The sequence below is a fragment of the Podarcis liolepis genome (genome assembly GCF_965112155.1).
Source record: "Podarcis liolepis genome assembly, chromosome: 9".
NCBI classification, from domain to species: Eukaryota; Metazoa; Chordata; class Lepidosauria; order Squamata; family Lacertidae; genus Podarcis; species Podarcis liolepis.
Genome location: NC_139564.1, coordinates 50,879,034 through 50,900,028, shown reverse-complemented (window position 1 = coordinate 50,900,028; position 20,995 = coordinate 50,879,034). Strand labels below are relative to the sequence as shown.

At 41.9% G+C, this 20,995-nt stretch overlaps 1 protein-coding gene across 5 annotated transcripts; it reads left to right on the top strand.

The window, feature by feature from the left end:
- The first annotated feature begins 109 nt into the window (after nucleotides 1–109).
- CASP3 (caspase 3) lies at nucleotides 110–15,092 on the top strand. Of its 5 annotated transcripts, none has more exons than XM_083460115.1 (8): nucleotides 110–1,971; nucleotides 2,226–3,218; nucleotides 3,334–3,744; nucleotides 6,670–6,794; nucleotides 7,794–7,922; nucleotides 9,073–9,248; nucleotides 10,723–10,840; nucleotides 11,870–15,092. In XM_083460115.1, exons 3-8 carry the CDS (start codon nucleotides 3,635–3,637, stop codon nucleotides 12,094–12,096), a joined length of 885 nt encoding a protein of 294 aa, XP_083316241.1. In that variant the 5' UTR covers nucleotides 110–1,971; nucleotides 2,226–3,218; nucleotides 3,334–3,634; the 3' UTR covers nucleotides 12,097–15,092. The 5 variants fall into 5 exon arrangements, with proteins under 5 accessions (XP_083316241.1, XP_083316242.1, XP_083316245.1 ...); XM_083460119.1 differs by having other exon boundaries at nucleotides 116–1,971; nucleotides 2,226–3,159; nucleotides 3,239–3,744; XM_083460116.1 differs by lacking the exon at nucleotides 2,226–3,218 and having other exon boundaries at nucleotides 111–241; nucleotides 3,663–3,744.
- The last annotated feature ends 5,903 nt before the right edge of the window (nucleotides 15,093–20,995 follow it).

Genomic DNA, 20,995 nt, shown 5'->3' with positions numbered 1-20,995 from the left:
CGCTTTCCATTGGACAAACTTCCTTGTTGCTGGGGCCGTCGCCGTTGCTAGGGCAGCTTCCTCTCCTTCTTCCTTTCCTCCTCCTCCTCCTCCTCTTGGGGCGGGGCTGAGGGGTGGGAGACGGAGCGAAGGAGCAAAGTGCGGAGGAAAGAGGGAGCGCGCTCCGCCAGGCACTTGGGTCCAAAGAGGGAAGCGGGCAACCGCAGCAGCACCGAAGGAGGCGGAGGAGGAGGCGTCCGAGGTCAGTAGCCCGCGGATCGCCCAGGCTGCTTTTTCTCCCCCCTCAGGGAAGCTAGCCAGCCTGCCTGCAGGCGCCCTCCCCGCCCGGCGTGGCGCTCCTTGTTTTGATAGCAGGAAGCGCGCGGGGAAAGCAGACGGCAAAGGTAAAACAAAGAAAAGTTTCTCTGCGGGAAACTGTTGCTTCCCCAGCCGAGCCCCACCCGCGTGGGAAGCCCGGTCCCCGCCCGCCTTCCCACGCCCTCCCCCCAGCCTCTCTCCTGCTCGGCTTTTCCCCTTCCTCCGGCAGCCCCTGCTGCTGTTGCAGCTGCTCGGCGCCATAGTTGCTTATTGTTCCTACTTCTTTTCGTCCCAGCGCATCTGAGGCGCGGATCACGGATGCCCTCGAGCCTTTTATTAGGAACCAGGCGAGGAGCTGGCAGGTCTGAATCCAGCCCAGTGTTCGCTGAGCTGTAAACAAGAGGGGACCCGCTTTCTTTTCTTTACAGAGCGGAAGCAGACCGAGAGATCTTACTTCAGCAGCATGCAGCAAGTTTTCTCTGAACCCACCCCCCACACATGTGGCTTGGTGGTAGAGTTGAGAAATCTCCCCTTCACTGTCTGTCGTTTTTGTTCTAATATTCTTTCAGCTCATCAGACATGTGGCATCCTTCTGTGACTGGATATGAAAGAATTAGTGAAGTAGTGCTTAAAAAAAAAAAAACACCACTCCCCAAACACCCATTAGTATGCTAGTTTCTGCAGAAGGGAAGGAATATAATCTTGTTTGTGAGTACCAAAGCAGGGGATGGTAGCTAAACTACTTTGGTTTAATCTGAATCGCAATTAAAATTTGTGATAATTGTGTATGCTGCACTTGAATTGATCAATAGCCCAATGGGAGTACTTGGCATATCGAAAGGGTTGCTTAATAATGCCATCTTGTCTGTTTCTGTAGTTAGCAATCTTGCCAGTTTTAAAACCTGAGTTTTTCCTGTCATAGGTTTTGCTTGGAGACCAAGATGGGAACATAGTAATTTATCACCCTTCCACCAAAGACTTCATGGCAGCTTTGCCCATGAACTAGTCCTCACTCAAATGGCTTAGATTAATATATGAAATTATGTTGTCAGTCTTAACAAAAAATTACTACAACAGTATCTGGAAAATGTTGCCAGTCTTGCAGGAATGCTTTAGATTTCCCTTGAAATTGGTGTTTTGCCTGAGGAGGAATTTTTGAATTTCATTTTGAACAAAATCTGGTGATTAATTATTACCCAAGGAAGAACTACCAAAATCAATATGATTTTGGCTCTGTACTAGAAACTAAACTTTATTCGGAATTAACCTTGTCAGTTTTCCAAGGAGGAATGACACACTATGATGTTATACTGACAGTTGCAGATAGGCGCCTAGATCTTTTCAGCCTTGTGCAATTCATTGTATCTTCCTGTTAAAAGTGAAAATAAGAGTGTATGGATCGATAAACAAGGTTAAAGAGAAGTACAGTTTTCACAATAATAGGCTAGCTAGTTTTGCTTATCTGTGTTCTCAGTCAAGTCTATGAAATTTGTCACTAGTGTCAAGAGCTCCAGAAAACATTTTCCATATTTATAATGTTTGTGGCTAAGTCAACATAAACAGATATATGTAGAAATAAAGCTCGTTAGGAGCAATTGACATGTGAAAACGTGCAGATCAATTTAGGTTGCATCTAGATGGCAGTTTCCTTTTGTGATTATTGCATCAAGTACAGTGGTGCCCCGCAAGACGAATGCCTCGCAAGACGAAAAACTCGCTAGACGAAAGGGTTTTCCGTTTTTGTGTTGCTTCGCTAGACGAATTTCCCTATGGGCTTGCTTCGCAAGACGAAAACGTCTTGCGCTTTTTTTAAAAAGCCGCTTGAAGAGGCGCAGTTGCGACGGACCGTGCTTCGCAAGACGAAAAACATCGCAAGACGAAAAGACTCGCGGAACGAATTCTTTTCGTCTTGCGAGGCACCACTGTAGCAAATGGTAGAAAAGGCACCATAGCCAACAACTAGTGAAAGGGCTTTTATGTGATGCATAGTAGCCACTTTTATCATAGGCTTTCACAGCAACACATTTTGAGCAGATCCCATTGCAACAACTTCTGATTATGGGAATGTCTTGTGAGCCTACCATGTCAGTGGTGAGCAGGACCAGAGGCAAAAAATAGATGGAGCAATGAAAGTGACTCTTATCTTTGCACGGTTGGCTTCATTCCAGCCACATTAAAGTCAGAAAGGTGTGTATACACACACCTATAGGCTGGGTTTGAGCCCCACATTGGACGAAAGATTCCTGCATTGCAGGCAGCTGGACTAGATATTCCTCCTGGTCCCTTCCAACTGTAGAATTCCATGATTCTATAATGATCCCACATGTAATGGGTAAAAAGACCAATCATGTCAGCTGTATTGTTACTGACTTTTCCTAGAAGCCTCATAACTTTATGTGCCCTTTAAAATGTTTCTTACCTAAGGGAGGAGGAACTTCAAAGCAGAATATCTGTTAACTTTCCTAGAAGCCTTTCTTTCATCCTTTCTAGAATGAGATCATCCTCCCCAGAGAGATGTATATTCTGCTTGACAGAATATGACATCAATGCATTAGCTAACCAAGATGAGGTAATGCTTTAGTACTCCGGTGAAGCTAGCTAGTAACTGTGCTGTTCTCCCAAGAGCTTTGATGCTTCAGTACGTTAGCATTGGTGTTGTGGAAAAGAAACAAACCGTCAGTGACAGAGCATATGTCTGACTGCACAAAATCAAAACAGATGTCTGCTGGTGGATGGGTCTTTTTGTGGCCAAGTTGCTTAATTTTAACAGACTGTAGATTTTCAGGTATGGTGGTACCTTGGGTTAAGTACTTAATTTGTTCCGGAGGTCCGTAGTTAACCTGAAACTGTTCTTAACCTGAAGCACCACTTTAGCTAAATGGGGCCTCCTGCTGCTGCCGTGCCGCCGGAGCCCAATTTCTGTTCTTATCCTGAAGCAAAGTTCTTAACTCAAGGTACTATTTGTAACATGAAGCATACGTAACATGAAGCGTATGTAACCCGAGGTACCACTGTATAAAGTTATTTTTGAAGCAGTATTTTTTTTACCCTGTATTTGACTTTAAACCTGAACAGGTAGCCAAGTGTTGTAAATTGCTATAAACTACCCGTTTGCATTTCCCCTTAGTGGGTTTATTAAAAATGCCTAGCTTTCAGCTAAATTTATGCTCCTTCAGAATAATTATGCCTCAGGGTTGTATTCTCCTTGTCTGAGGGAAGTTGGGGGCAGCTCATTTTTAATTTTTCTTTATCTGTTCTCTTGATACATGGGAGGCCACAATTTTTTTCCCCAGAAGCTTTGCTTTCTCCTTGCATTGATTGGCATTAAAAAATTCTGATGATAACACTTTATCCTTTGTTTACAGAAACAACTATGGCAGACATAAACCATATTATGAAATCCTCACAAACGGTGACAGATGCAAAAAAAATCCCTGGTTCTGAAGGGTAAGTGGGGGTTTTGGCTATTGGTATTGGTTGGTTCTTTGTGGTGGTCTTTTTCTTCTCTTCTAGCCACTGTAGGCTTCGGCTTTAGTTTAGATCTCCCTCAAAATATATGGAGTGTCCACCCCATAATGTACCCATTCCTCCCATGGGCCTGGCACCAACTGATGGTGAGTTGTGACTCCTCCTTGCCATTAGCCATTATCCTACATGGAAAGACAAGGCAAGCAAACAGCAGTGAAAATGCAGCAACTCCCTGGACTTAATCTTATGTAAAAATGAGAGGAAAATACAAGAAGGGTACCAATCTTAGGAATGCCACTTGAATAAGTTGAGAAAGGCAAGTAATCAAGAAAACAAGTGTATTAAACAACTAGGACTCCGATTTTTAATTCATAATGCATTGATGGAGTAATCATTGAGGGAAATGCAGATGAGCTCTCAATTACAGTGGTACCTCGGGTTACATACACTTCAGGTTACAGACTCCGCTAACCTAGAAATAGTGCTTCAGGTTAAGAACTTTGCTTCAGGATGAGAACAGAAATCGTGCTCCGGTGGCATGGCAGCAGCAGGAGGCCCCATTAGCTAAAGTGGTGCTTCAGGTTAAGAACAGTTTCAGGTAAAGTACAGACCTCCGGAACAAATTAAGTACTTAACCCGAGGTACCACTGTAATCGCAAATAATCAGTGGATTTTATTCAGTGTAGCACTAATGAGACCATTCCAGTTCCTCTTCTCCTACATCACATTCTCCCCTCATCTCCCACACATGCTGTTCTGGAGGTTGTCCCCTATCTCAGAGCATATTTGCAGAAGGAGAAGGGGAAGTCCTGTTGTGTTGGCTTCTGCTTGCACAGCCATGTCATAGCATCATAGAATTGTAGAATCGGAAGGGACCCCAAGGGTAATCTAGTTCAAACCTTTGCAATTCAGGAATCACAGCTTATTAGCTGAATATGTCCCAGTATGTTTTGGTGTTAGGACTATTAGTTGCTCTTGTAACTAGAAGATTGCTCCAAAGAAAAAGCATACACAGGAGATGTGCTCATGTACAGTTGTACCTTGGTTGACAAACTTAATCTGTTCACGGAGTCCATTCGGCTCCTGAAACTGCTTGAAAACCAAGGCATGGCTTCTGATTGGCTGCAGGACCTTCTTGCACTCAATTAGAAGCTGTGTTGGACATTTGGCTTCAGAAAATCGTTCGCAAACCAGAACACTCACGTCTGGGTTTGTGGCGTTCGGGAGCCAAAACGTCCGAGTACCAAGGTGTTTGACAACCAAGGTACGACTATAATCAGCTATGTGCCAAAACAACTTGTTTTCAGAGACCTTGCCTGCCCTTTTGTATTGTTGTGCTTCATTTTTGATTGTAAAATCCATGCATAATGAGGTCTGTAAGAGAGACTATGCAAATAAATTCACAGAATTAAGGCTGAAAACTCTTGTAACTTTAGTCATTTTGAGATCTGTTCATAGGATCCTCACTTGGTGTATACTGGTTTCTTCACCATCCCACTTTTAAAAAGCACTCAAAAGCGTATTTTTAAAATTCACTTGTACTTTTCAAGGACTACTGTTGTTCCTCTCAGATTTAATACAAAAACGACTAGAGCCAGTTTGATCCCCTCCTACGTGGTTTATATTGCATAGCTATGATGTTAGACCCTATTCCTGTGACTATAATCTGTTTTAATTCTGAATCTTAAATTGCTGTAACCTGCCCAGGGATATGTTGTTGAAGGGCAGTTAACACATTAACTAATAATGATAATAGCAGTATTGTATAGAACAGGGGTCTGCAACCTGCGGCTCCGGAGCCGCATGTGGCTCTTTTACACCTTTGCTGCAGCTCCGGGGCGGATACTAGCGAGGGGAGGAGGCGCGTTGTGTGCCCCGACACTCCCCACTGTGGCGGGCGCTGTACTGGCTGTGACGTCGCATGGGGGCGGTGCGTGCGTTAGTCCCAACGTCACCTTCCCACCCGCTGTCGGATCGCAGCTCTGGAGATATATTTGTTTTAAATGTCGCAATGGTTTTGCGGCTCCCAGGATTTTTTTCCTTCGGAAACGGGTCCAAGTGGCTCTTTTTGTCTTAAAGGTTGCAGACCCCTGGTATAGAAGGTGAATACAAAATGCTCAATGGAGATCTTTCAGTCATAAAACCTCTTTTGAGCTTCTTGTGTGAAAAATCTTTGCACATTTCTCTCATTCTTCCTACTATGGTTCTGTCATATTTATTTCATCCCAAACATCTTGAATGCAGCTCAGCAGTGCAGGGGAGAGTTTACATCTCATTAATCTATTTCATGTTCTCAAAGGATCAGATCTGTTCTCAATTATCCAGTCTATCTAATGGTACAGTGGTACCTCGGGTTAAGTACTTAATTCGTTCCGGAGGTCTGTTCTTAACCTGAAGACCACTTTAGCTAATGGGGCCTCCTGCTGCCGCCACGCCGCCAGAGCATGATCTCTGTTCTTATCCTGAAGCAAAGTTCTTAACCTGAAGCACTATTTCTGGGTTAGCGGAGTGTGTAACCTGAAGCGTATGTAACCTGAAGCGTATGTAACCCGAGGTACCACTGTAATAAAAACATGAAATATTTTCTTTGTTCCATTGTATTTATTTAATAGTGGATATTTGAGGGAACTCTTTAAAACTAGGTTGTTGTTGTTTTGCTAGCAATTTCTCATTCCGCATTAACATTCATGCTGTTCTGAACTTGTGCAAAATCCAAAAGATATCAAATTTGCAGTATAATTGTATACATGCAAACTCAGAAGTCCTTTTGAATTCTTTTGAAGTTATTTGTAGGCAAATGTGTGTAGGATTGTAGCCTCAGTCTGCTTTTTAAATTCAGGATCAGAAAATTGAAAATTTGAGAGAGAGAGTTTAGTCTTACATTGTGTTTTATTTTTTCCTTAGGAAGAGCATACCTATTAGCAAATCTGTGGACTCTGTGATACCGGCAGATGAGAGTTACAGAATGGATCACCCTGAAATGGGAATGTGTCTTTTAGTCAACAATAAAAACTTCCATCCAGCTACTGGTAATTTTTTTTTTTTTAAACTTTCTCCGCCTGCCGGTAAGGCTTTCCTCCCTGTAACCTGCTTTAAACTGTCAAAAGTGAAATATATCTACTGCTTAGTCTTTTTCAAAGTTGGCTGTTGTATGCTTAAGGAAGTCCGTAAGTTCAAACATGCCTAAACCTGCATAGGAGAGAGCTGTTGGTCTTAATATCAGGAGAGAGGAACTTGTGGCCTCCCAGATGTTGGCCTCCCAGATGTTGGCCTCCCAACTTCCATCAGCCCCAGGCAGCATGACCATTTGTCAGAGACGATGGGAGTTCTAGTCTCAAAACATGTGGAGGGCCACAGATTTCCAACACACCTTTTAAATAGCAACGCTGTGCTTTAAGCAGTTAGGTGACTTCATTACACCTAAATGAAGCCTGACAATATTGTTCCTTTTCCTTCCAAGCTAGATACAATCGTACCTTAGATCCCAAACGCCCTGCGGGTCTAATGTTTTGGCTCCCAAACGCCGCAAACCCGGAAGTAAGTGTTCCAGTTTGCGAACGTTCTTTGGAACCCGAATATCTGATGGGGCTTCCATGGCTTCTGATTGGCTGCAGGAGCTTCCTGGAGCCAATCAGAAGCCATGCTTTGGTTTCCGAACGTTTTGAAAGTCGAACGGACTTCCAGAAGGGATTCCGTTCAGCTTCCGAGGTACGACTGTACAAGGATTTTTCTATACATGTTTTATTTATATACAAAGTCGGTCCTTCCATTGATCAGCGGATGATGCCAAGTTCAATTGTTCATCTGCAATAAAACCAGTGCACCCATTGTTTCCATTCTTTCTGTGTTTACAGGGTGGAATGTCTTCCATAAATCCTGATATATTTCATATAGGAACAAGTCTTCAGGCTCCAGCTGTGCTTTCCCATATTTTATTTTCATATAACTGAGCAGAATTTGCCTGTGGCATACACTGTTTTCAAAAATTAAGTCAACGCAACTTCTTTTCTTTTCTTTTTTATCTAAAGGGATGGCATATCGATCTGGTACAGATGCAGATGCTGCACATGTTGTAGACACGTTCAGGACCTTGGGGTACACAGTCAAGCCTTATAATGATCTTACATGTAAGCAGATTATTGAAGTTTTGCATAATGGTAAGTAGTGATTTGGCGGATGATGTATTGCCTGTTGTGCCAAAATATAAAATATAAACTCTTGGGTTTTTGTGTTGTCCGCTCTTCTTAGCAATGAGGAACTTTGATATTAAATAATAAGTAGAACACCTGGTGTGGCAGAAGGGTTAAGGGTCCCTTTGTGTAGCAGCAGGCTGCATGCGCACCACTGAGTAGGAGGATCTGAAAGCAGAGACTACCATCAAAAAAAGTATGCTCTGACAGTCTTAAGTCATCTGTTGGAAATGGGCAAGTCTGGATACAGTCCCCTCAACAGCTGGAGATCAGAATTGACCACCTTGAGGGAATGCATATGTGGACCCGGTCCATCATGGAACAATGTGTTTGCAGGCCCAGCAACAAGGTTTGGAAGTTGTGCCCCAGGTACTGAATACAATCCCACCTCCATGTCTGCTTTCATGAACTCTCCTTAGGTTAAGATTTTATATTTTAATTTTGCTTAAGCCTTAAGCAGTGTAATTGGTATTTCTAACCTGGATAACTTCAGAGCCTGAATTGGCAACCAAAAATATTCCTTCCTGATTAGAAATGTCATCAAGATATATATTCCTCACTCAGGAAAATATTTGTCTAGACACTAAGCTCATTCTAGAATAGAAGTCACTTTCAATCCTGATTTTGTTACCCTTTCATTTGTCAGACCCAACTTTCTTTAAACATTTCCACTTATAAAGCTCTCCCCCACTACTATTTGCTTTAGTAAGATTCTTTTCAATATTCATTTATATAATAAGCCTGCTAATAACTGCTGTCACTGCCTCCTACCTATAAAAAGGATTATATGGCATATCAGCAGGATTTATCCATATTAGTATGGATTTATGCCATGTTAGTATGGCAAGAGCAGGGCAACATTGGGGAGAATTTAACTGCATTCAAGCCTAAGGTAGCCTTACAGTTGCCACAAATTCATAAGAATGTTAAATTATCCTGTTCCTATGCTGCTTATCCCAAAGAAGCTCACTTTGTCTATTTGTTTGTTTGAGGGAAGCATTATTGTGCTTGAAGGTTTGCTATTGCCTAAAAGTTGCTTGTTGAAAAAATGTCAAATGAGTATTTGGAATTTCTGAATACTTAAACAATGTTTTCCCTCCACCTGGGTTTTTTGAAGCTGCCAGGGATGATCACAACAAGAGAAGCAGTTTTGTTTGTGTCTTGTTAAGCCATGGAGAGGATGGACTCATCTATGGTACAGATGGTCCTCTGGAGCTAAAAATGTTAACAAGTCTCTTCAGAGGAGACAGATGCAAGTCCTTGGCAGGAAAGCCAAAGCTCTTCTTTATTCAGGTAATTGTGCAAAATTCAGCAGATGACAATACTGTGAAGACTTTTATTTTAAAAAACAAAAAAATGTGTCCCAAAGATAAGATAAGAAAATGTTATGTCTGCATTATACTATAAGCATAAGATCCATGGTTACATTTCTGGGAATATAAAATATATCCAGTTTCTGGTAGTGTTAATTTTTTGCTTTCTAGCAGTGTTAATATTTCAGTTTCCATACAATTCCTACTGCTTAGAGAGGATAGCAGCAATCTAAAAAAACAAACTAAAAATGGAATTAGATACCTTTTCTTCCTTAAAACTGGCCATTGAAAACGAAAAGGAAAATCTTAACAGTGATTTTAGAAAATGCAACTAGGATCATAGTTGTGGGGCAGCTGCTAAGAATTATTCTCTAAGTTGCCTTGCTTTTTTTGAATATGGTAAACAGATGGAAAACAAGAGAACTGCCCCAAACGCCATGATCCCTGTTCATTTTCATTAGGAAATGAGATCAGTATGATGATTTTGTATTTGTCATTTAATTTTAGGTCTCCTATAGAATAAGACGGTGTAATGCATTAATAATGAGAACACATTACTTTGTGCCAGGCTTCCTCAACCTCAGCCCTCCAGATGTTTTGAGACTACAATTCCCATCATCCCTGACCACTGGTCCTGCTAGCTAGGGATCATGGGAGTTGTAGGCCAAAAACATCTGGAGGGCCGAGGTTGAGGAAGCCTTCTTTATACTAATTAGTAAAAGCTTGTTTACTTGGACAACCTTCGGAAACATTAGCCAGGGCTTTCACTGAGAAACTAAAATGGCCAAACCTAAGCATTTGACCAATGCCTCTAAACCATAACCAGTTCAGAAAAAATAAAAAAATTCCTTCCAATAGCACCTTAAAGACCAACTAAGTTAGTTCTTGGTATGAGCTTTCGTGTGCATGCACACTTCTTCTGTGTATCTGAAGAAGTGTGCATGCACACGAAAGCTCATACCAAGAACTAACTTAGTTGGTCTTTAAGGTGCTATTGGAAGGAATTTTTTTATTTTGACTATGGCAGACCAACACGGCTACCTATCTACTACCAGTTCAGAAAAGCATTTCTTACTGTTTCAGTTTAGGTTGGTGGTTCTCTCACCTGTGACCACAGTTTTAGCAGAGTGCTTTAAAAGTGCTGTGAACTTCTTCTCTGACTCAGAACGGCTTTTCCATGTCACAAAACTGCAAAGTTCAATTTGAAACTCATACCTCATCAAGATTAGCATGCCTCCCCTTTCAAGATGTGCATAAATGAGTTCTCTTATTCCTTGTTTGTGTTCATTTGTATCCGACTGTTGCCATTTTCAGCGAGCCAATAGTGGTAATATTTACTTTCTGTCTTCCTTTTACTCTTCTGTCTTCCTTTTACTCTTCTGTCTTCCTTTTACTCTTCTGTCTTCCTTTTACTCTTCTGTCTTCCTTTTACTCTTCTGTCTTCCTTTGCGTAGGCTTGTAGAGGAACAGACCTTGACTCTGGTATTGAAACAGACAGTGGCACGGATGAAAGCACATGTCAGAAAATACCTGTAGAAGCCGACTTCCTATATGCCTATTCAACTGCTCCCGGTAAGATAAATGAATAAAAGATGCAACCTTTTGCTCAAAATACATAGATGACTTTATAACTTTTTATTTCATGCATATCCTAGTCCAGGAATCAGCAAATGTTTTCATCAGGGGGCCGGTCCACTGTCCCTCAGACCTTGTGGGGGGCCGGACTATAAGGCCCCCCCCGCATGACTCTCCCCTCCCTTCTCCACAGCATTGGATAAGCCCCGGTGGCTGCTTACCTGTGTCTTGCGAGCAGCAGGGGCTGGCGGCGGTGGAGGGATGATGAGCGGTGCACAAAAGGGCTCCGGAGAGGGGCTGCTTAAAATGGCGGGCCGCTTGAGCACTGCTGCTGCTGGCATCAATAAAGCCCAGCCCCCTTCCTCCTCTAGGCAGGGTGGGGAGAAGCCAGGAGGGAGGGAGGGAGGAGGCGGCGGCGGCAGCACCGTGTAAGGGAGAGGGAAAGAACACACGCACTGGCGATCCACACGGCGATTCCCGGACCCTCCGCGGGCTGGATCCAGAAGGCAATGGGGCCTGATCCGGCCCACGGGCCTTAGTTTGTCGACCCATGTCCTAGTCCAACAAAGGTGCCTGGATACTTCTCCCTCCTTTTGTAAAACCATTTCATGTACAAAAATGTTACTGGCCCATCAACCTGCATGCACTAGCTAGATAGCCTAAGTGGAAAATATCTCCAAATCAACATGGCCATGTATGAAGATGGTTTTTTAATCTCAACACTTCTCTTGGGGAATATTTGAGACTAAGGGGTGGTAGGCTTAACAGCAGGACAAATAAAAGTTAAATGAGATTAATGTGAAGCCCTTTACTAAACTGAATGAACACCCTTGTTCTGGGGCAAAGTTATCTAGTTGTGGTGGGGTGATTGTGACCTTAATCAGTTTAATAAAAGTAAGATTCCTGCATTGCATGGACTAGATGACCCTGGGGTCCCTCCCAATTCTGATTCTCAAACATGATTAGCTTTTGTAGTCTCATTTTGAAGAACATTATATTTTATTCAATTCATTTTTTTTCTTATAGGCTACTACTCTTGGAGGAACTCATCAGATGGCTCCTGGTTTATACAGTCACTGTGCGGGATGCTGAAACAGCATGCTACAAAACTTGAACTTATGCAGATTCTGACACGTGTAAATCGCAAGGTTGCAGAATTCAGTTCTTATTCAAACAGACCAGACTTCCACGGAAAGAAGCAGATCCCTTGTATTGTGTCTATGCTCACAAAAGATTTTTATTTTCCTCACTAGCTTCCTACACTGTGATGTGAAAGCTAGCAGAAGAGCACTAGCGTTTTATATCATTTTTAACTCTTGACCCGATGTCCAGTCTCTAATACATAGGTTGTATTGAAATGTTATGACCTATGGAGTGGATTACTACAATCACTAGAATAGTGGGATCACTTGCTAGTTCAGAAATTCTAGTTTGGAAAATGAAAATATATGTAGATTTGCAGTTATGCTCTAACCTCATTGCTAAAATAGATTGAAGGAAGAGATCAACTATTACTGTCAAAATAAAGTATCAGTTACCGCAGACTGAAGAGCAGTAAAAGGTTACTTTTAGTTAACTTTGGTAACTGTTGCAGCCCAATCCTGGGGTTATTTACCTGAAAGCAAACTGTTGATAGAAATGGTATCCCCCCCCCCAAGTCAATACCATTAGAATTGGAGAAATTAATGTCATGACACAAGAGTGCAGTTTTTCAATATGGCGTAAGGGCTAAACTATTATCTTTCATATACAATCATGTAGCACAATCAATCTTGTGAGATAGTTCTTCAGCCTTTTAGAAATGGCTATATGAAATGCTTTTTGAGCCTTTTCAAAGCTTTTTGACCACTATAGAATACCTTAAGGTTTTATTTTTAAAAAAGAGGTGCTTCTTTTCTAATAGATGGCAAATGGTTCTTGGAACGCTGATCCTTACTGGATCCAGGCCTTAAAGCAGTTTTGCATGCTTACATTCACATTTCAGTTTAGGCAGGAGTGTTGTGCAAGTGGTAGTTTGTGAAGAGTATAAATTCAGCCTGCTCCTAAACACATTTTTGTGGTTCTTAGTTTTATTTATATATTCTATTTGATGATAAGAAGTATATGAAAAATGCATGTCCCATTTCCCAATCCTGATTCTGATTCCTTTTTTAAAAAGCAGCATGTTTTAAAATACTAAGACTTAGAAGCAAGTATGTAAAATAGAAGTTCATCTTCAGCTCGAAGTAAAATATTTCTTCGGCCCTTTCTAGCATGCAGATTCTTAACTACTTTCTTCATACAACTTTGTGTCCTGCCCGCATTGGCTCATTCTTCACTTTCTTGACATGGCTCTTACAAGTCTGGGCTACGTGTCCCTGGTGACCTGTCCTTCCTTCCCCCTTTTTTTTGAAGGTTGCTTCTATTTTCAGCTTATTACTCAGCTTTTTGTGCAGCTACATTGTCTTTATTATTTTTTTAAGACATCTGCAATTTTTCTTTCTCATCTGGAATCGTTAGTGATTGTGTCCTTAGTAACTCCTTTTTTAAAAAAAACTAACAACTCAACTTGTGCCTGTCTGGGGCTCTTTCCCCCAGTACTATATCTAGCTATGGAATCCCACCTAGTATTTCTCTGATACCATGAAAAACATCTTTCCTGAAATGAAAGGTTCAAGTTTTGCTACACTTTCTTCCACCTTTCCCTATGTAATGTCATCATTACGTACATTAGTTACTTTCCCCCCTGAAGTTCTCACCACTTCCCTGCTGGTTAAGATCTTTTCAAGAATAGCCAACCCCTCGCTGCTTCCCCCACATTGTGAAACAGATGGTTTTCAGCAAGGCATGTCAGAAATTTGTTGCATGATCTGTGCTTAGCAGAGTTTGTATTCCCACAGATACCAGGGCATTTGAAGCGTTATTGCTTCTTTGAAACATCTGTAATTTGTTTCAGGACCTGTTTCCCCAATCTTCCTTGGTATTGCAGTCTGTAGTATACTCCAACCATGATGTTTTGCTTCTCTTATTTTTACCCAGGGCTTCCCACAGGGACTATCATGATCATTATCTGGGATTACTTTCTAGGTGTGCACATTTGATAGGTAAAGCTATTCACCCTCCTTCACTCAATATGAACTTCTGTAGATTTCAAGTAGGCTTACAAATAAGTAAGTACAGGCAACATGGTAGTTAATAATTTATGCTAAACCATGGTTTTGCACAACACGCACAAGCAGGTTCAGTGAGCCTTGTTTTTGCAAGCACTCCCTTTGCCCTCTTCACACATGGTCAGGAGGAAGAGTTTAGAAGCTTTTGCTTCCATTTTCGGTTAATGGGTTTGTTGCATCACTGAATTGGCAACCTGTAGCTAATGTTAGTTATGCCAACTTTCAAACCATGGGTTACTAAGCTAGCTTGCATTAAACTATTCGTAGTTCATGTCAAACACAATTCAGGGTCTAGATGGCACAGCAAACTGCAGCTAACTAAAAGTGGAAGAAAAAGCATCTGAGCTCCTCTGCCATACAGGGAGCATATGAGCCAAGGCTTGCTGTGCCTGTGCATGTTGTGCTCAATATTAACATGATAGTGAATGTCTTCAGGCATGGATAAAAGCTTGTGTTAGTGAACTTGTGATGCTTGCAATACTCGGAGAAATTATTGTGAGTGTAACTGAGATAGCTGTGCATGTTTCGGGTTGAGACCTTTCATCTTGATCCAGATGGGAGATAATGTGCAGAAATAGGTTCTGCATGCATGTAAGATTTGCCAACAGCAAAATAGGAAATGGGAGCAAGTGGGACAGAATACAGCATTCACTGGTGTATGTGCATATCATGGCTCTTTGGAATAGAGTCGCAGATCCACACTTCAATGTTTCTTGAAGTTTTGGTGTCCTTATTCAGCCATGGGGGCTCCTGGATTTGATCCACCCACCTACTCATCACCTGCTAAATAACTCCGAACTTTGAGAAGCAAGCACAGCAGTGTGCTTCAAATGGCATAATATGCAATAGTTTCTATACATTTGAACTTATCGTCAGCTAAATAAATCAGTTAATTTATTCAGAAGAGTTGACTATGTCTCTTGCTTAGAGGCATGAATCTTTTAAAAAGAATAATACAGAGCAATATCTGAAACTACCCATCATTGCAAACAAGATTTTTGGCAAAGGTTTAAATTATTAGATATGATTAATTTATGCGTGTGACTGTGATTATCTTAACTCCTGTATGAAAACCTAATAAACCATGTGCATTGTTTAACTAGCTTTGGTTACTTTTTTATTTAAAAAAACCTAGACATTTAGAACGTCTCACAAGTTCCAGTTTCTCGGTCCTGTTTAAAGTGTATAGATAATCATATTAACCCACATAGAAAAAAATTATTCTACAGGTAAAGTTTAAAGAACACTTGCCAAATACAGATGTGAACTATTAACAGCAATGCAACCTCCATTTCAGGCAATGAGTTGGCCTCAAAAGTATTGTTCCTCTTTAATGTCACTCTGCCTATAATTTAGTGTGGCAAAAGAGACATTGTTCACGTGTCATGTTAAACTATAGCTTAAACCAGTGTTTCCCAACCGGTGTTCCGCGGCACACTAGTGTGCCGTGAGACACCGGCTGGTGTGCCGTGGGAGGAAGGCGGGCGAGTCGGGCGGTGAGAGGCGGCGGCGGCGGCGAGGATCCGCGTCGAGCCGGGGGCGGCTCCGCGGTGCTGGTGCCGAGCGGCGGGGCAGCGCGCGCAAAAGGGAGGAGCGCGAGACAGCGGAGGAGGAGGAGGCCGGCATGTCCGGGCAGCAGCAGCAACAACAGCAGCAGCAACTCCCGCCGCCGCCCCCTCCTCCGCCCGCTATCGCCGCCGCCGCCTCAGCTGCCCTCGCTCTGCTGCCTCCTCCCACCCCGGCAAGGGGGAGGGAAAAAACTTTCGCTTTTGTGCGTCCCTCCCGGCGTGACGCTGCGCGCTGACGTCACGGGGCGGGGCTTTAATGGTGGTGTGCCGCGAGATTTTTTTCCGGCTAACAGGTGTGCCGTTGCCCAAAAACGTTTGGGAAACACTGGCTTAAACAGTGGTTAAGACAAACAGGCAGCATGCAGTAAATTCTCAACTTTGCTTCTTCCCCACTTGTGGCCATGACAGGACCAACGAGCGGAACTCAACAAAATATTTGCACTAACTCAAGGATTAGTGCTTGTGCAAGAAACAGGACCCCCCCTTCTCTCCTCACATGCATCCTGTGCCATCCCCCTATCTGCTCCTGGAAAGTTGGGAGAAACCCCCCCCCCCATGGATACAGGGAGTGTACAGAGGGGGAGAATGTTCCATTAGGGACCCCTGACCATTAGGTCCAGTTGTGGCTGACTCTGGGGTTGCGGCACTCATCTCATTTTATTGGCCGAGGGAGCTGGCGTACAGCTTCCGGGTCATGTGGCCAGCAAGACTAAGCCGCTTCTGGCGAACCAGAGCAGCACACGGAAACACCGTTTACCTTCCCGTCGAAGCAGTACCTATTTATCTACTTGTACTTTGATGTGCTTTCGAACTGCTAGGTTGGCAGGAGCAGGGACCGAGCAACGGGAGCTCACTTCGTTGCGGGGATTCGAACCGCCAACCTTCTGATCTGCATGTCCTAGGCTCTCTGGTTTTACCCACCGCGCCACCCATCCATTGATGGAATGTTCACTTTAGCACTATGTTGAAGGCAATTAATATAAAAAAACTGCTCAAAACAAATAGTAGTCACAATAGCAGAGTGGGTCCTAAAATATAGTTCTCAAGTATCAAAGGCAAAGTCTACCTCATCCATCCCAAATTGCCTCCAGACACCAATTAAGGAGTTCCTCAACCTCCCTTCAGTCCAGATCTCCAATTGACTTCTCCAAGGAGTCTTCTAAGTGTCCTTATGTCCTGAAGAATCAACCAAGATTTTACACACTATCCATTTTAAGTATAATGGCAACTTTGATTTTTCTTCTTAATCTGGTCTCTTTGCAGTGCAATCCTATGAATACTTACTCTGAAGTCCCACCATGTTGGATGTTTATTCCCTGCCAGTATGTGTGCTGAGGACTGCAGGCTAGAATTGCGTATGAAAGCTGATTTCACATAATACTGCCCATATTAATGGTACATGCCTCAAGGCTGCAGGAGGGTTGGTTATAGGGCCCACCAGATGCATTTATTTACTTGATGTGTGACTTAATCCTGGAATCCAGATGTACTTGGAAGTGAGGGGAAACCCAACTAAAATACTTTCATTTACGTTTGCCAGTCCAACGACTGGAATTTCCATGGCTTTGATAAAAATATTATGTATACCTGGGACAGGGGTCTCTTCTTTCCTGGGTTATGCTGTAAAACTCCCTATAGACTGATGGTTTTATAGAAATAACACCAGCAATAGTCCAAAGGAATTTCACTGTACAGTACTGTATCATCTCAATCCAGACTACAGTGGTACCTCTACTTACATTCACCTCCAGTTACGTTTCCTTCGGGATACGTATGCGGGTTTCGCTGCACACTCATGCGCAGAAGCGCTCTACCATGCCGCGCACATGCACAGAAGTGGTTCCTCTGGTTGTGGAAATCTCAGGATCCGACCGGAGCTCCGGAACGGATCCCATCCACAAACGGAGGTACCACTGTATTATAATGTGCTATGTGGGCATCAGATCATTGCCACAGGGTGTCACTAGAGATAATGAAATAATTTGCCAAGGCTGAAAGCTGCTCAGGAGTATCTGATGTAAAACCAGAAGAACCCAACAAATCCTGATTGAAGTATCATCTAGAATATATATATTTGCTTGGGAATAAGTCCCACAGAGGGATTTATTTCTGAATAAACATACAAAGGACTGTGCTGCAATCTGTGTACACACCATACATTATAAACATGTTTCTCTCAAAGAATCCTGGGAACTTAGAATGTTGAGAGAGTCATAAATTGTAGCTGTGTGAGGAGTAAACTAAAGTTCGCAGTAAATGCATGGTGTGTATGTAGCCTTAATAGCTAGGTAAATAATCTAAAACTGTTCAATATTGCAAATTCACATTTAATAAATAGATGGTTGAACTGCTTATAATTCCTACCCACACTTGCATGGGTTGGTATACATCTTCAGAGAAATCAGGAGTTATAGCCTTGTCTCCCACATAGAGTTAATATTTCCACTATGGTGCTACAGAGTGAAAGTTAGTTTGGAAATGTTTCCTGGTCCAGTGTCTTTTCAGGATTTATACAAATTTACTTAATTGCAGCAAAGAAAGCATAGTGCTTAAATACTTGCAATTTTTTGTGTGTGGCATTGTTGTCTGGGCAGCCCAGGACCTCTGGGGAGTTCCCTTTGGTGCTGACGACACAGCAGTTTGCATTCACCCCTGGAGGTGCACTCCATTGTCTCTCAAGACAGATAGTAGCTCTGTGAGAGATAAACTACAGTTCCCAGGATTCTTTGGGTGAAGCCAACTGCTTTAAATTCATTTAAAATGTATGGTGTGGGTGGCCTGACTAGCAAACAATGTTTTTGCCCTGGTGCCTGAAGATATGTAACAATGGAGCCGGGTGAGTCTCCCCAGGGAGAGCAACAAATGGGGACCACCACTGAAAAGGCTCGTTCTCATATTGCTTTTTTAAAACCTCTTTACATTGGCTTCCTCTATTCATTGCATTGATTTTAAAACCTAACTTTTAAATGTTTGCATTCTGTTGCTCCAGATTATTAGTTTCCCCTGTACATTCTTTCTAGACCCCTGAGTGCTTCTTGTTCTTACATTTCCATTTTCTTTATTTGGTAATACTTTTATCTTTGTAAGTCACCGCCTGCAGGTATTTCTGCAATCCAGTCCTTCGTACTATTTAAGAAGGGCCTTGACATATTTATTTTCACATATCTTTTCCAAATGAAGTAATTTAATTCAGTCTCTCTTACTCCATTGTATTCCCTTACAAAGGAAGAAAAGGAGAGGTTAAAGAGGTATGTTTATTTAGACCGCAGGCAGGATGTTGTTTTTCTTATAAATTCTATGTTATTATATTGCATTATATTAATCATCATACATAGTTGTCCCTCCTAGGGGTAGACAAATCTTGTCAGTTTTGGTTCCTCTCAGTTTCTCATTCTTAAGTTCAGTTCTCTATATTTCCACATCAGCTGGCAATTTTCAAAAAAACTATTCCTCATGAAAATTTATCTGCATTTTAGTGTGGGTTTCTTCTAATGTACACAGTTTTGGAGAACAGTTTTCCATAATCTAATGGATTTATCTGTGCTATATTCACTAATTTATGCATCACATTTATTTTTGTACACACTGCTTGGCTAGAGAACTGCATTGCAAAATTCAGAGAGGTGTGAATTTCAAAGGATTTTTGCATTTTCGTTTGCATATTTGTTTCAGAAAACATAGATTTGGCAGGTTTGTCTTTAAATGCAACCTGAAATTAATTTCTTCCCCATCCCTTCTCCTTCCTCTCATTTTTATCTGATGTATACACATTTTTTTTAACATATTACTTGACTAGAAAACTACACTGCAAAATTCAGAGAGGTGTGAATATTGAAGGATACTTGTGTTTTGGTTTGCATATTATTTTGCGAAGTGTGACTTAGGTGTGACCTTTAAATGAAAGCTGAATCAAAAATTTTCTTCATCCCCAGACAAACATTAGATCCATTATCCGTCTGTGCTGTGTTTCTCCAGGTTCTAAGACTGAAGGCAGGTACTGTCTTGTTTGTATTGATCTATTAGTTGCTGTGGAAGCCTCTTTTGGCTGAAAAACAGAATAAAAATATGTATTTAGATAATTAAATAATCAATATTAAAATTCATGTAAAGAAAATACAGATTAGATAAAATCAAGCAGGAGGGAGCAGAAATTGAAAACATTCCATTCTTATTGGTTCAGGCTACTATAGAACTCCAATATTCTTGGCAGCAATTTTGCTGGGGTACAGTTTGATTTATAGAGCCACTTAGATTGCTTCTAACTGCCAAATTGATTTAAGAACCTCACTCAGTGTCCAATCAGGCCTTTCACCCACAAACCGAACCAATCACAGACCAGATCAAAAGCCACCAGTCATATGGGAGTTCTATCATTTTCCAAGTCTCTTTTATTTCCTCAAGCTTAACATGATTCAATCAATCTGTGTTTTCTTTTTTCTTAAATATTTTTTCTCCTTATTTCAGTAGTCTTCATAACTTTTAAATATATTGTTTCTATACTGCTTCCATCTATTTTACATTTCCCCAATAGACTCAATTCTTCTCATCTGTTGTTAATACAGCGGTATCTCAGGTTAAGTATTTAATTCATTCCAGAGGTCTGTTCTTAACCTGAAGCACCACTTTAGCTAATGGGGCCTCCTGCTGCCGCCGTGCCACCGGAGCACGATTTCTGTTCTCATCCTGAAGCAAAGTTCTTAACCTGAAGCACTATTTCTGTGTTAGCAGAGTCTGTAACCTGAAGCGTATGTAACATGAAGCGTATGTAACCTGAGGTACCACTGTATTTAGTCACAATCATCCAAGTTGTTTCATGCCTAACAGTCAGTTTGAACCTCGGCCTCCCAAGTCCCAGCCCATCACTGTAACCATTACACCAACCTAACTTATACCTTTTTTTCGTGGGACGTCCTCATCTAATAAAAGAGGTATTCTTAGTTTCATCTGACAAATGCTGGAGTGGTATTCTATGTACTGATCCATGTCACTGTTTGTCAAGTGGGGGGGAAATCTATGAGACTGACAAGAGCTGTTTCAGGCTTTTTAGGGCTTACAACACAGACAAGCTAAAACAGTAGGATCCCATGGAAGTGGGGAGCAGACATCTATGAATCGGCATAGACCTCCTGGGCCCACAGCTTCTCCTCAGAGGCCTCACTCTTTTTCTGCCATGAGGTAAGTCCCGCTGAACACAGTCTGAATTGCTCCCAAGGAAACATACTTAGCACTCAATTGTTAAGTTCCTAATGGCCTGTCATTTATACCAAAGTTAAATACCTTAATGTAGCATATTTGTATCACAAATGAGTACCGCTTCTTAATTCCTTACCCAATAAAGTGGTCCCCTGGTTATGAGGAAAAATATAATGAAATCTACTGCTGCCTCCATTTACTACATTTAGGCATCAAAATACCTAGAGTGGTACCTCAGGTTA

Coding starts and splice junctions, on each gene's coding strand:
- CASP3 (XM_083460115.1), top strand. CDS start 3,635: ATGATAACACTTTATCCTTTGTTTACAGAAACAACTATGGCAGACATA. Junction 3,745..6,669: donor AAAATCCCTGGTTCTGAAGG/GTAAGTGGGGGT, acceptor TTTTTTCCTTAG/GAAGAGCATACCTATTAGCA. Junction 6,795..7,793: donor AAACTTCCATCCAGCTACTG/GTAATTTTTTTT, acceptor TTTTATCTAAAG/GGATGGCATATCGATCTGGT.